This window comes from Otolemur garnettii, unplaced genomic scaffold (genome assembly GCF_000181295.1).
Source record: "Otolemur garnettii isolate 467f Iridium unplaced genomic scaffold, OtoGar3 scaffold00251, whole genome shotgun sequence".
NCBI lineage: Eukaryota > Metazoa > Chordata > Mammalia > Primates > Galagidae > Otolemur > Otolemur garnettii.
Window position 1 is genome coordinate 1,572,381 of NW_003852646.1, and position 12,270 is coordinate 1,584,650.

At 48.3% G+C, this 12,270-nt stretch overlaps 1 protein-coding gene across 2 annotated transcripts in view; it reads right to left on the reverse strand.

Moving 5' to 3' along the window:
• Positions 1-8,522: 8,522 nt before the first annotated feature.
• NSFL1C (NSFL1 cofactor) overlaps positions 8,523-12,270 on the reverse strand; it is a 25,000-nt gene continuing 21,252 nt past the window's right edge. Inside the window, exons 9-10 of one of the 2 annotated variants that reach the window (XM_003802627.2) lie at positions 10,637-10,801; positions 8,523-8,938 (exon numbers count right to left, since the gene is read on the reverse strand). In XM_003802627.2, the coding sequence (XP_003802675.1) occupies positions 8,776-8,938; positions 10,637-10,801 (328 nt within the window). In that variant the 3' untranslated portion in view covers positions 8,523-8,775. The remainder of the gene's footprint in view (positions 8,939-10,636; positions 10,802-12,270) is intronic. The other variant, XM_003802626.3, reaches the window with a different exon arrangement.

The window sequence follows — 12,270 nt, forward strand, 5'->3', positions numbered from 1 at the left end:
ATTGTTGTTTGGCGGGCCTGGGCTGGATTCAAACCCACCACCTTAGGTGTATGTGGCTGGTGCCTTAGCCACTTGAGCCACAGGCGCCAAGCTGACAGCTTCAACTCTTTCTAAAGATGGAGGAGGTTGTCTGTACAGTGCAGTGGATCCAGGCATCTTAAAAAGACAGTAAGGAGAAATCTAACAACAACGATGGGAGACGCATTCATCAAGAAAGCTGGTGAGGGCTCAGCACCTGTGGCTCAAGTGGCTAAGGCACCAGCCACAGACACCTAAGGTGGTGGGTTCGAATCCAGCCCAGGCCCACCAAACAACAATGACGGCTAAAAAAAAATAGCCAGGTGTTGTGGTGGGCGCCTGTGGTCCCAGCTACTTGGGAAGCGGAGGAAGGAGACTTGCTTGAGCCCAGGAGTTGGAGGTTGCTGTGGGTTGTGATGTCACAGCACTCTACCCAGGGCGACAGCTTGAGGCTTTGTCTCAAAAAAAGAAAGCTGGTGAGGAAGTAAGGGAGGGAGGAAGGGAGGGAGGGAGGAAAGGAGGGAGGAAGGAGCACTCCATTCAGCCAGTTCTCCTTTGAGAACAAGAAAAGCAATATTTACCATTCTTATATTAATGGAAACTTTCTTTAAAAAAAACATAGAAAAGAAGACAGCAAATCAGTGACCACAGCAAGCAATATTCTAAAGAAACATGTTTATTCATACCCCAGAGACTCACCGAAGTTTGGCCACATGGGATGAAGAGTGTGACTACCATCCTAAAGCTGGAGTCATTTTTGTTGGGACAGGACTGGCCTGGTCTTCGCCCCGGCTTACTACTGTCTGGACACCGCCCGCTGTGCTATCTTGCTGGGGAACAATTACCCTTGGGTGCCTGAGGGCTATTCGCCTTAGCAGAAGGGAGAGAAAGAGAGAAACAGGCTGAATAGGAGACTAAGTCTCAGCAGTCTTTCTAGAGAAATGCCAGGCAGATGCCCTGGGAGCAGAAGTGAAAGAACCAGAGTGAGCGGATCCTTGAAAAATGCGCGCTCCAGACTGACTGCTCCTGCAGCTACTTATAGACGTGATCCCGCAGCCATTCGCACCACAGGGGTAGAGACTGGCCAAGCACTGAAGTTCTCCCCTCCTGCGCTCTTGTGTTCAGGACAGGCGAATCTCTTCCCCATGCCCTTATCACCAAGGTGTTATATTACCGGTGTTTCTTATAATTACAGAGTATTCCGAGCTTAACTCTCACTTCTCCTTCCCATGAGCCATATGGTCTGCCACAAATTTTATTTTGCATAGATGTTATGATCAATCTTAAAATTGTACATAACGAAGATGATGCTAGCGTACGTCAATCCCCAAGAATTCTTAAGGTGGAAATATGATTATTATTCAGCATTCTATGCACAAGTAAAGGTTTGGGGAAGCAATATGCACAGTGGCTTACAGTACATGCTCTGAAATGAAACGTAGTAGGACCAAATTTATTATAAAATCGTGGCTGTACCTATGCCGGCTGGGTGCAACAGACATGTTTAATGGCTCTAACCCTCATCTGTAAAATGGGGTTAAAATGGGACTTGACTCTTAGGGTTGGTCTGAGGATTAAATGAGGCGACGCACGGGAAGGATTTCGCTTATAATGAAGTATGGAAAAGTGCTTAACGAGCAGCAGGCATTAGGAAGGCAAACTAAAGTTCACTGGGAACCCGCAGCCCACTCACCTGACTGACAAACGCCCACAGCGCACCCTACTGGCTAACCTGTGGAAAAACAGGCTCTCCCGTGGAAGAATAAATTGGGTCAACTTCTGATCCAGCACTTGCACACCTAGAATTTCCTCTTTATACACTGGCATCGGAGAAAAATAATAATAAACATATCCTGGATTGGAAAATATGCCCCTCTGCTCAAGAGATCCTCCTGCTTCAGTCTCCCGAGTAGCTCAACTACAGGTATCTGCCACCATGCTCCCATAGTTTTCCCGTTTTTAGTAGAGATGGGGGTGTAGCGTGGTCTCATTCTTGCTCAGGCAGGTCTTGAACGCGTGAACCCAAGCAATCCACCCACCTTGGCCTCCCGGAGTGTTAGGATTACAGGCTTGAGCCGCCACACCCAGCCAGCCCCAAATCCTCCGTTAAGTGGAAAAGGATGCAGATGGTGGTGGGCAGGCTGCCTTACTGGATTTATGGGTTCTAAGATGCCGGCCATGGCAAAAGCACAACTAATTTATTTGCCACTAAGAAAGACAGACTGCTGCTGATTAAACTGGCATGATGCTTGGATTTTATATTTATGAGCTTGTTCAGACTTACTTAGACATGAGTTTGTATCATATATCAGTTTGGGACACAATGAAAAGAAAAAAATATAGACAATAAATGTTAAGGTATTCAGTGACATCAGGTGTTAAAATGTGGGAAACAAGGTAAGTCTTAGAAAAGATAGTGGATGTTTGTTTGTATTTAGGAACTCTGGGAGGATATCTAAGAAACTCAAAGTGGGGAGGGAGGAAAGGGAATTGGGCAAACAGAATGCAGAAGAAGGGAGATATCCGAGAAATATTTTGGAACCATGTGAAAGTTACCTATTTAAAGTAGTTTTTTAAAAAGAAGGTCAATTCTCATATCATAGTCAAGACTTCACATTTCACTTAGAGCAGGGCTCTCAACCCTCCTAATGCCTCGACCCTTTAATACAGTTCCTCATGTTGTGGTGACCCCCAATCATAAAATTATTTTCGTTGCTACTTCATAACTGTGATTTTGTGAATCATATTGTAAATATCTGATATGCAGGATGCATTTTCTTTCTTTTTTTTTGTAGAGACAGAGTCTCACTTTATAACCCTTGGTAGAGTGCTGTGGCGTCACACAGCTCACAGCAACCTCCAACTCCTGGGCTTAAGTGATTCTCCTGCCTCAGCCTCCCAAGTAGGCAAGATATATTTTCACTGTTACAAAGGGGTTGTGACCCACACGTTAAGAACCACTGACTTAGAGGTACAGCTTCTGCCCCTCTCTCAGGAATGGGAAAGGGCCTGCTGGTTTCTTGGGGTTGGGGTAGATGCCCTGGGCTCTTTCTGCTGGCTTTTCAGATCTTGGTCATTGTTGGAGAGCTCTTGCCCTCCTCCCTGGAGGATGCCACGGATCTTGCTGGCTGCTTGCATTTCCTCCCTCACCCTGGAATCCAAAGTCCATCTTCCACTGAGGTCCCTCTGTCCCATCTAGAGCAAGATCTAGGACAGTCTAATCCAGCTGCTTCGTGGGCCCATGTCTGGCTCCCAGAAGATGCTGTGTACCCTTTGGCCCCTCAGACTCCTGGGGTGGAGCTGCCCCCAGGCACTGAGTTGTTTTTGCTCCATCAGCTTCTTGCTCTTGAGAGCCTACAAATGTGAGGCAGGTGCCTGGCACCTTCATAATCTCAAGGTGGTTTCCTTCAGACACCACTCACTAGGCTGAGAGGGGGAGGAGAGCCCACTCCCACTTCCCCTGTGAACACAAAGCCCTCCAGCAACTCCCTTTAAAGAAAACTCTTCAATCTCCAGCTCTATCCTTTGATGTCCTTGGTGTGTGAAAGGGTCTGGAGTGACACGGTTTTCAACCACTTCTTTGTAAGCCCTATCTACGTGTGGGCAGGATCGCAGCTTGGGAAGCAGGGATACCACCCCCCTTACCCCCACCACATTGTCTTTGGAACCCAGCTCAACTGAGACAGAAGTAGTTCCATCTTACTATACTGTCACATGGGTGATCAAACAGAGAAACTTCCCAGGGTGACATAGCCAGCAGCCAGCAGGCTGACTTCTAAGACTGAGCTTTTCTTGCTGTGGGAGATTCACCAGGATCTGATTTAAAATAAGCTCCTGGTGGAGAAGGCATGTGGACTGAGAGGACTGTGGTTCGAATCCTAACTCTGTCACTGACGAGCAGTCTGTCCCTGAAGAGCTTTTTCTTCTTTGATTCTGGGTTCATTTATCCACCAGATTTAATTTATAGGGTGCCTACAGTTTGTAAGGTACTGTTTCCTCCTCTTTAAACTGTGAATAACAAATGCAGCTGCCTCACCAAAGTGTTAAGAATTAATTGTTAATGTGCTTCATTGTTTAACAGTGCCTGGCATGGTAAGGGCTCTGTGAATGGCAGCCATGATCATTTTTCAAGTTCCTACTGTGTGCCAAGTGCTTCACAGACATCTTTAATCCTCACAGTGTAAGCGCTAGGAACTACTATTATCCGTCTTTTATGGCTGAGGAAGCCAAGGCTCAGAGAAACTTAGGTGACTTGTCTAAGGTTAAACCTGATAAAAAGTGGAAGCCAAGTTCAAGGTCGGATCCGTCTACCCCACACCTCTATATGCCCTCTGGGTTTGTCTCTCGAGGATTTTTTGCCCTCCCTGTCAAAGAATCAAACCCTAATCATCCTTTACAACCCAGCTCATGGGTGTCCTCTTCCAAGAAGGCCTCTGTCTTCTCTGTCCTCCCCCCACTCCCCCCCAGCCCCCCTTGCATCGTGGTCACCCTCCTGCTCCTGCTCTAGGCCTACCTTTCTCACAGCAATAGAACCTCATGGTCAAGGGCCGTAGCTTTGGTTCCAGGTAGTCGATTCAAAGGTGGTTCTGTCTCTTACAGGTTTGGCCTGTGTGTGACTTCAGCCAAGTCTCCTCACCCCACTAAGCCTTAGTGTCATCTTCCTTAAAATGAGATAATCATAGTACCTTTGGGTTACTGTCAAACTGACAATAGCTGTCATTACCAGCAGTAGTTGAAGGCCTAGTCTGGGCCTTGAGGGTCTCAGGTGCTCAGTATGGAGGGTAATGGGTCCTTAATGCAACTCCTAGTCCAGTTGGGGCAGTGGGGGAAGGGGCTGGGGCCATTCCCTTCGCACCTGCTTCCCAGCCCCAGACGAATGTGTTTTCAGCGCCTCTGCACCTGTACAGGAAGAACCTGAAGCCACAGGTGCCCTTTAGAAGGATGCCACCCTGTGGCTGACTGAGACCTGCTCTGGGAGGGAGGGATAGACGTAGTTATCTAGTGCTTAAATGTGGGGGTGCTTCAAGTATTATTGCCTTCCATACATTATGTCAGGAGGGTTGTCTCCATTTCACAGGTTCACCCAGCTGGTTATTTGTTGAGGATCTGCTGTGTCTGGCCCTGTGCCAGCTGCTCAGGATACATCATTGCCCTTGTGGGGTTCACAATCTAGCAGAGGGACCAAGGCAACAACCACGTGTAATACATAGAGAGTATTTATCAGATGGAGCAGGCGAGAACCAACTCTGCAGGGCTTAGACGTTTCCAGGGGTACTGGGAAGCTCCTGAGGACAGTAGAAGGAGAGAGTGATTGGCAAAAGGAGCCCTCCGCCTGGATGGGGCAAGGACAAAAGGTGGGGGACTGATGAGGAGGTTGTTGGGTCACAGGTGTGAGGGAGGATGGGGGCTGGCCTGGGAGGTTGCAGGATAAGGGGCACCTAGAGGATGTGCGGATGGACTGGACGTGGCATGAGGAAGAGAAACAGAGGCAAGTCACACAGGTCAGGGGCTGGCTCAGACCTTGACCCAAGCCAAAGATGTTGTGTTTTACTCTGCTTCCCTGGCCTGGCCGGAGAAGACTGTGTCCTGGAAGAGGGGGCTGGGAGGCCCAGCCACAGACCCTAAGACAGGAGCCAGACCCAGTCTTTTTTTGTTGTTGTTGCAGTTTGTGGCTGGGGCTAGGTTTGAACCCACCACATCCCATATATAGGGCTGGCGCCCTACTCCTTGAGACACAGGTGCCGCCCGATCTTTTTTTTTTTTTTTTTTTTTAAATTAGGAAGCTCTTTCACTTGGGCCTGGGAAACAGTCCCGAGTCAGCAGTTCCCACTGAAATGCAGGTGGTCAGAAAGGAGCAGCTGGAAACTCACATTTCTGCACCAGCTGCTTCCCTTCAATGAGCTCCAAGTCATCTTCAAGCTCCTGGCAGGCAAGGCCATGCTTTGTTCTGTTGGTGGGTATGAAAAGGGTCATTGCCTCTCTGGAAGGCACTTTGGCAATGCTCTCCCAAACCATAAAGATGTGCCCAGCTCTTGCTCCACAAGCCTGCTTCCTCCCATGGCCATCTGTTGAGGAAGCAGCCAGGTCTGTGCAAGACTACCTACAGGGAAGGGCGTGGTTAACAAGACCAAACAAACAACTGATGTCCCATAGTGCAGACTAGTTTGTTTTCAAGACAGAGTCTCACTGTTGCCTAGGCTGAAGTGCAGTGGCCCCATCACAGCTCACTGTAGCCTTTAACTCCTGCCTCAGCCTCCTGAGTAGCCAAGACTATAGGCGCACACCACCATGCCCAGCCACATTTAAAATAATTTTTTTGTAGCAGCAGGGGTCTGGCTGTGTTGCACAGACTGGTCTCAAGCCACCCTTCCACCTCAGCCTTCCAAAGCCTTGGAAATTACAGGCGTGAGCCATCATGCCCAGCCCAGGAGATACTTGTTTAAATTACACTTGTTAGAAAGGGCATCATGACCTTTAAATTGCCTTTTGCACTCTGATGAATTTTGGTTATTTCTCCACCAGGATATATCCCACGCATTACAATATGTCCTTGGCCCTCTCCATTTAATGCCAGGAGGTTTCCTTACCAACCAAGTTTGGGAATAATGCAGAGTGTCCCAGCTGAAAACAACTGCCCTGAATTCAGAAGCCCCAGAACCAGTGAGTGTTGAATATATGTATGTGTGTGTATGTATTTAACCTGTGAAATCCTATCTGAGTGAATGGACCCTTCCATCTGGGCCACGTGGAACAGAAAACTAGGGCTGGAAATATCCCTCCTCAGGCTGGAGCCAGATCAGTGTGACCCCAGGTTCTGTGGCCCACAATGACAGTACCTGGCACAAGGTCAGAGGACTGTCTGCACCCTGATGTGTAAATACATCAGTAAGGCAGCAGTTAAATTGCTTGCTTCACTTCCCAGAGCTCCTATGGGTTCTTTGCAGATGTTTCCAGATGATGCTGTTTGTGAGGGTTTCTTTATGACTTCTTCTGGTGCGTACAAATAAATTAAGCAGGAATCCTGAGAATGGGGTGGGAGGGGGCCAAACATACAATGAGGACCTGGTGGTTGGGGTTGGAGCGCATGGCCGGCTTGTTGAGACGTGGTTTGTAGAAGCTGATAGGCAGCACCTGACCTCCTCCCGGCCGTGTGACATGGCTTCTACGTTTTGCACTGTAAAGTGGAGCCACAGTGCCGCACTAAATTCTTCTGAGGGTTGCTGTTAAGGTTCCTTCAAAGCAACCCAATAGAAAGTACAAAACTCCATTGTCCTCATTCTGGTTTTTAACAGTCAGGGTGACAGTTTACAGTTTTTCCAGACCTGTATGTGGTTTCCCCAGTAACTCTGTGGCAGATTCCCCGGCCTTTGCAGGCCACTGCCAGTTTGGGATGGAAAGCACCATGCCAAGTCCCTTTCTCAGTTTGGGCCTTGGCTGAAACAAGCCCTTCTGCGTGCTGGGCCCATGTAGTGTTGGTTCTCAGCTTGCGGCAGGGGCTGAAGCAGAAAAGAGAAAATGACTGATGTCTGCTTGAAAGAGGATCCAGGCACATTATGATTCCAAATCAGGAGATTCTGAGCCAGCATTGATGATAAGTCTGGTTTCCTTAAAAGGGAGGTGGTTAGAGTTCCACCCAAGAACCGATGGTACTCCCTCCCTAACTTGTACAGGAAGCAAACTTAGGCGGTAGAGGGTCTTTAATAGGCTGGGCAGAGCACGACTGAGAAGCAGAACCTGCTAACCAAAGCCCTGTGCTCATGTTACACTCACCCTCAAAATTTACTCAGCAGACGCCTCTTGCAAATATAACCCGTGACAGTGGCATGCAGCATGGGAGACCCACCCCCCCCTTCAACAGGTGATTGGTCACCCATCAGTGAACAGCTCAAAGGCATTTTAGTTTTGTTTCTCTTTTAGGCCAAGATACCCTGATTCTAAACTCACTTGGGTTGGCATGAGCTGTATCCTAGTGGAAAAATCACCCCACCTACCTCCTAATACACTCACATTTCTGCACACAATGTAAGTAAAGCTGTCAGCAGCTGAGAACCCCCAGCAGGTGAGCAGCCTGTATGGTGAGGAAGGAAAGGGCGGGCAGGCCAGTGTAACAGAATCTCAACTGCTGGGGCCTGACAAGATCACGTTTCCCAGGACCTGAGTGAGCTATTTCTTTTCACCTGGACAGGTTGTGTGCATCTAGGTCCAACCTCATACTTCAAGGGACTCTGGCTGCTGCCCAGTCTTATTTGGGCAAGTGATATCTTCTTGTGGGAGCACGTGGTGGCAAAGCCTCTTCCTCATGTCCTCCTCCTGCCATAGAAAAGAAATCCTCTGGTAGTCACCTTTAGGGCTGGTGGGTGGGGCAGACTAGTGCCTGAGTGTTGTGTGCCATAATGATATTTTTATGTGGAGGATGAAGGAAATTTCCTCCCACAGGCCCCCAAAATAAATGCTTTTAAAGCAATCAGAACGTGCTTCAGTGGGAAAGTTTCTGTATAACATGCTGGTGATATTCCTTCAATTTTTTTTGGTTGTTTTTATTTTTTTTCATTAAAGTCCATTGATCATCACAAAAACCCAGGAAATGCAACTAAGGAGAAAACAAATGTCCAACCGAGATCTAAGAACCCAGAGCTACGGAGGAGACGTGGCACTGGACTGCTGGGTGTGCACAGGGGACAGGAAGGGTAATCCCCACAGAGCGTTGCCGCTGACCATGGGAGACACAGGAGGGAGGCCCGGCAGCTGGCCGGGTGGTTATGTTAACCGCTGCACGATGACAGCATTGAGCAGGTTGGCTTCCTTCAGGGTTTGGCTCTCATCAGCCAGCTCTTTGTTCGGGAAGGTAGTCATGAGGACAAAGCTGGTAGCAGCCATGGCCGGCCGGGCGTCCACGATGAAGAGTCGGATGTCGCTGATCCTGTGGGAGTAGGGGAGGTGGGGAAGTGGTGAGCAGTGCCCTTCTCTGCAGGCCACAACCCCACTCTGTGGAAGGAGCCACCTACTGAATCTTCTCCCTCACCCTTCCCCAGAGAGCTTGCCAAAGCTACCTGGAAGCTCATGGGTCCAAGTCTCTTCCCCTGCCAAAAGCTACTCGCTGTGGCTCCCATTTTACCTGGGATAAATGCTAACACCCTTACTACGGCGTTTTATGTCACCCTCTTTCCCCCTGTTTTCTCCTTCCTTGTAGCTCATCAGGCCACACTCCCTTCCAACATTCAGGTTCTTCTGTCCAGAGGCTCTGCCTGATCCCCTTATCATCCTGATCATATCTCAGCCTCAGCGCAAATCCCACCTCCTGAGAGCTGCCCTCCTCGGCTCCTGGCCTCTGTGCCCTGACCTCCCCACAGTACTGATCAAGGTTGTGAGTAAATGCTTCTGGGATGATCTGATTATTGTCATCTCAAAATGTCTCTCTCATATGTCACAGGAGACACTCAAACTACTTGTCAGAAAGATTAGAGAAGACCCACAACTCTTCAGTGCTGGGATCCCTTCTGCAGACACTGCTTGTCTCCTGAACCTAGTAGTCATATGAGGATGAAATCATCTGGACACAAAGTCTCCTTCCCTTGAGCACTTAAACCAAAGTTTCCTTCTGCCCCAAGCCCTAAATCTATGCCATCTACAGTTTGGCACATCTAAGGGCCTGGATATGCAAGACGCAGCCTAAACCTTTAAGCAAACCAACACTCTCTCCCAGCTAAGCTGGCTGTGTGGGCTACCCACCCGGGACTGAGCAATGTGTTGGAGCTGACAGCTCAGATCAGTGGGATGGGCTATGTCTTTTAAACAGCAGCACCTAAGTGTAATGAAGGGTCTTAATGAAAAAGGTTGAATAAGCCTCCAGGTGCTCTGGGCTCACACCTGGGGTTTATTTCACACCTTTACCTCATAGGTAAACCCAGTCAGTACTCAAGGTTTGTCAAACCATTAACACATGTGGGTTTTGGGTTAGTTGGCCCATGAGTGATGAAATTTAGACACCTGTGTGCTAGAGCAAGACACTGCCAAATATATTTACTGGCAACAGTCCTCCAGTGCCTCCCCACTCAGGCTCTTAATTTTGTCATGCTTTAGTTTCCCCCATCTTTAAAATAAGGGAGGCATTGACTATTTGCCCTGACCTAGCCCAGATGGTCTAAGACAAGGAATTCCCAGGATTCTCAACGGCCAGGCCTAGAAAGGACCTTATTGGCCTGGTGGTTTTCAGAGGTCCTTTTAGGGGAGAGAGGAAGCAGCAGCCAAGTGGGTGGGATGCTACTTGCCCCACCCCCCCCCCCATCAAACATGGCAGTACTGATTTTCTCTCTTCTGTATTTGAACTTTAGTATAAGACTCCTTTGAATATAGCGTGGTAGCTAAAAAACCCCTGAGGAATCTAATCCCCTGATTTTATAGATGAGGCGATCCACAGGAGGGAAGTGAGTAGGCTCTGGCCTCACTGGTTAAGAGTGGGGACCAGAACCTAAGGCTGCAGGCTTGCAGTCCCTTCTTGCCTACCACATCCTTCAGGGAAAGCATGGAGGGCCTGGTGGTGCTTAGGAGGAAGAATGGCTCCCCACTTCTCACACACTTGCAGGAATCTCTGGAACACTGGGCACAAAGCATGAAGTACCTGTGGCTGTGGTTGAATTTCTGCACCAGCCTCCCGCCGTCGGCAAGCCGTATTTGGATATTTGTGGTAGGCTCTGACTCGTTGATTAAGATAGAAGAGCTGGCTTTGGCTTCATTTTCTGCCTGTTGGGCTGGAGAGCTGGTATTCAGTACCTGGGGTGCAGTGCTGAGGAGAGAGGATTACATTAGGACATAAGCAGATACAAGGCCCCTCAGGGACGCCCTTCTTGGGCTTATACTGAGCATGTGCTGTGTACTTGCCACTGTGTTTGGTGCTGCTGATACCGTGACCCAGACAGACAGAATCGTGGCCCTCATGGAACTATAGGGCCAGCAGAATTTCACCTGAAACTTTGAGTCATGTTATTGCTAGCTCTCTTGCCCCTGAAGTAACCTTGGGCAAGTTATTTAACCTTCTTCCTCTTCTGTGTCTTTACCTGAACAAGAGCTTGAGGGGAGAAAAGCAGGGCAGCCCGAGGTGGGAGAGACAAAGTCAACAGGCTAGAGAATCCAGGAGATCAGGATGTGTTTCGGCCTCAATGAAGTGGCAGAGATGGGCAGGCCAAGTCTGCAGCCAAGGCAGAGCCTGGCAGGTGACTGGTGGGATGTAAGGGTAGCAATCCAGATTCTTTCTCTGTGATGGAATTTTCAGGCTTGCATTCCTCAGTGTACCTCAAAAATGCATCTTGTACTCATGTGCCAGGTATGGGGGGACCAAGTGCCATGTAGCAGCACAGGGGTCAATCATACAAAGAACAGGACATGATGTTGGCCATGATGCTGAGGGCTCAGATCTTAGAATTACTGTCTTTCCCTGAAAATAAGACACTGTCTTATATTTATTTTTTCTCAAGAATACACACTAGGGCTTATTTTCAGGGGATGTCTTATTACTCTCTGTGCCGAAATGCATGGCATGGCTATGCAGATATACTGCATAGTCATGCCCATCACTAGGTCTTATTATTGGGGTAGGGCTTATATTTAACAAATGCATAGAAATACTGCTAGGGCTTATTTTTTGGGTAGGTCTTATTTTTGGGGAAACATACTACCACCCACTAGCTGTGCAATCTTGGGCAAGTTACTCTAGTGCCCTCAGTTTCAAAAAGGTAGTAACAAGATTTTTAATAAGGATTAATGCTAAAGTTTTTGTTCAGTTTTTGCTAACACCTTGTTGATGGGTCACCAGTTAACTTGTGTTTTCATACTCAAACATTGTTGACTCGTGTTTGCACTTGCATTAACTACTGCATTTTTTTAAAACACAGGGTAATGTAGGATATTGTGGAAGCTTTCTTTCTTTCTTTTTCTTTCTTTTTTTTTTTTTTTAAAGACAAGAGCCTCAAGCTATCCTCTTGGGTAGAGTGCTGTGGCATCACAGCTCACAGCAACCTCTAACCCCTGGGCTCAAGCGAGTCTCCTGCCTCCGCCTCCCAAGTAGCTGGGACCACAGGCTCCTGCCACAACGCCCGGCTATTTTTTGGTTGCAGCTGTCATTGTTGTTTGGCAGGCCTGGGCTGGATTTGAACCTGCCACCTTCGGTATAAGTGGCTGGTGCCTTAGCTGCTTGAGCCACAGGCACCGAGCCACTTACTTTGTGTTGTCTAAGGGGGCTTTTTTTTTTTTTTTTTT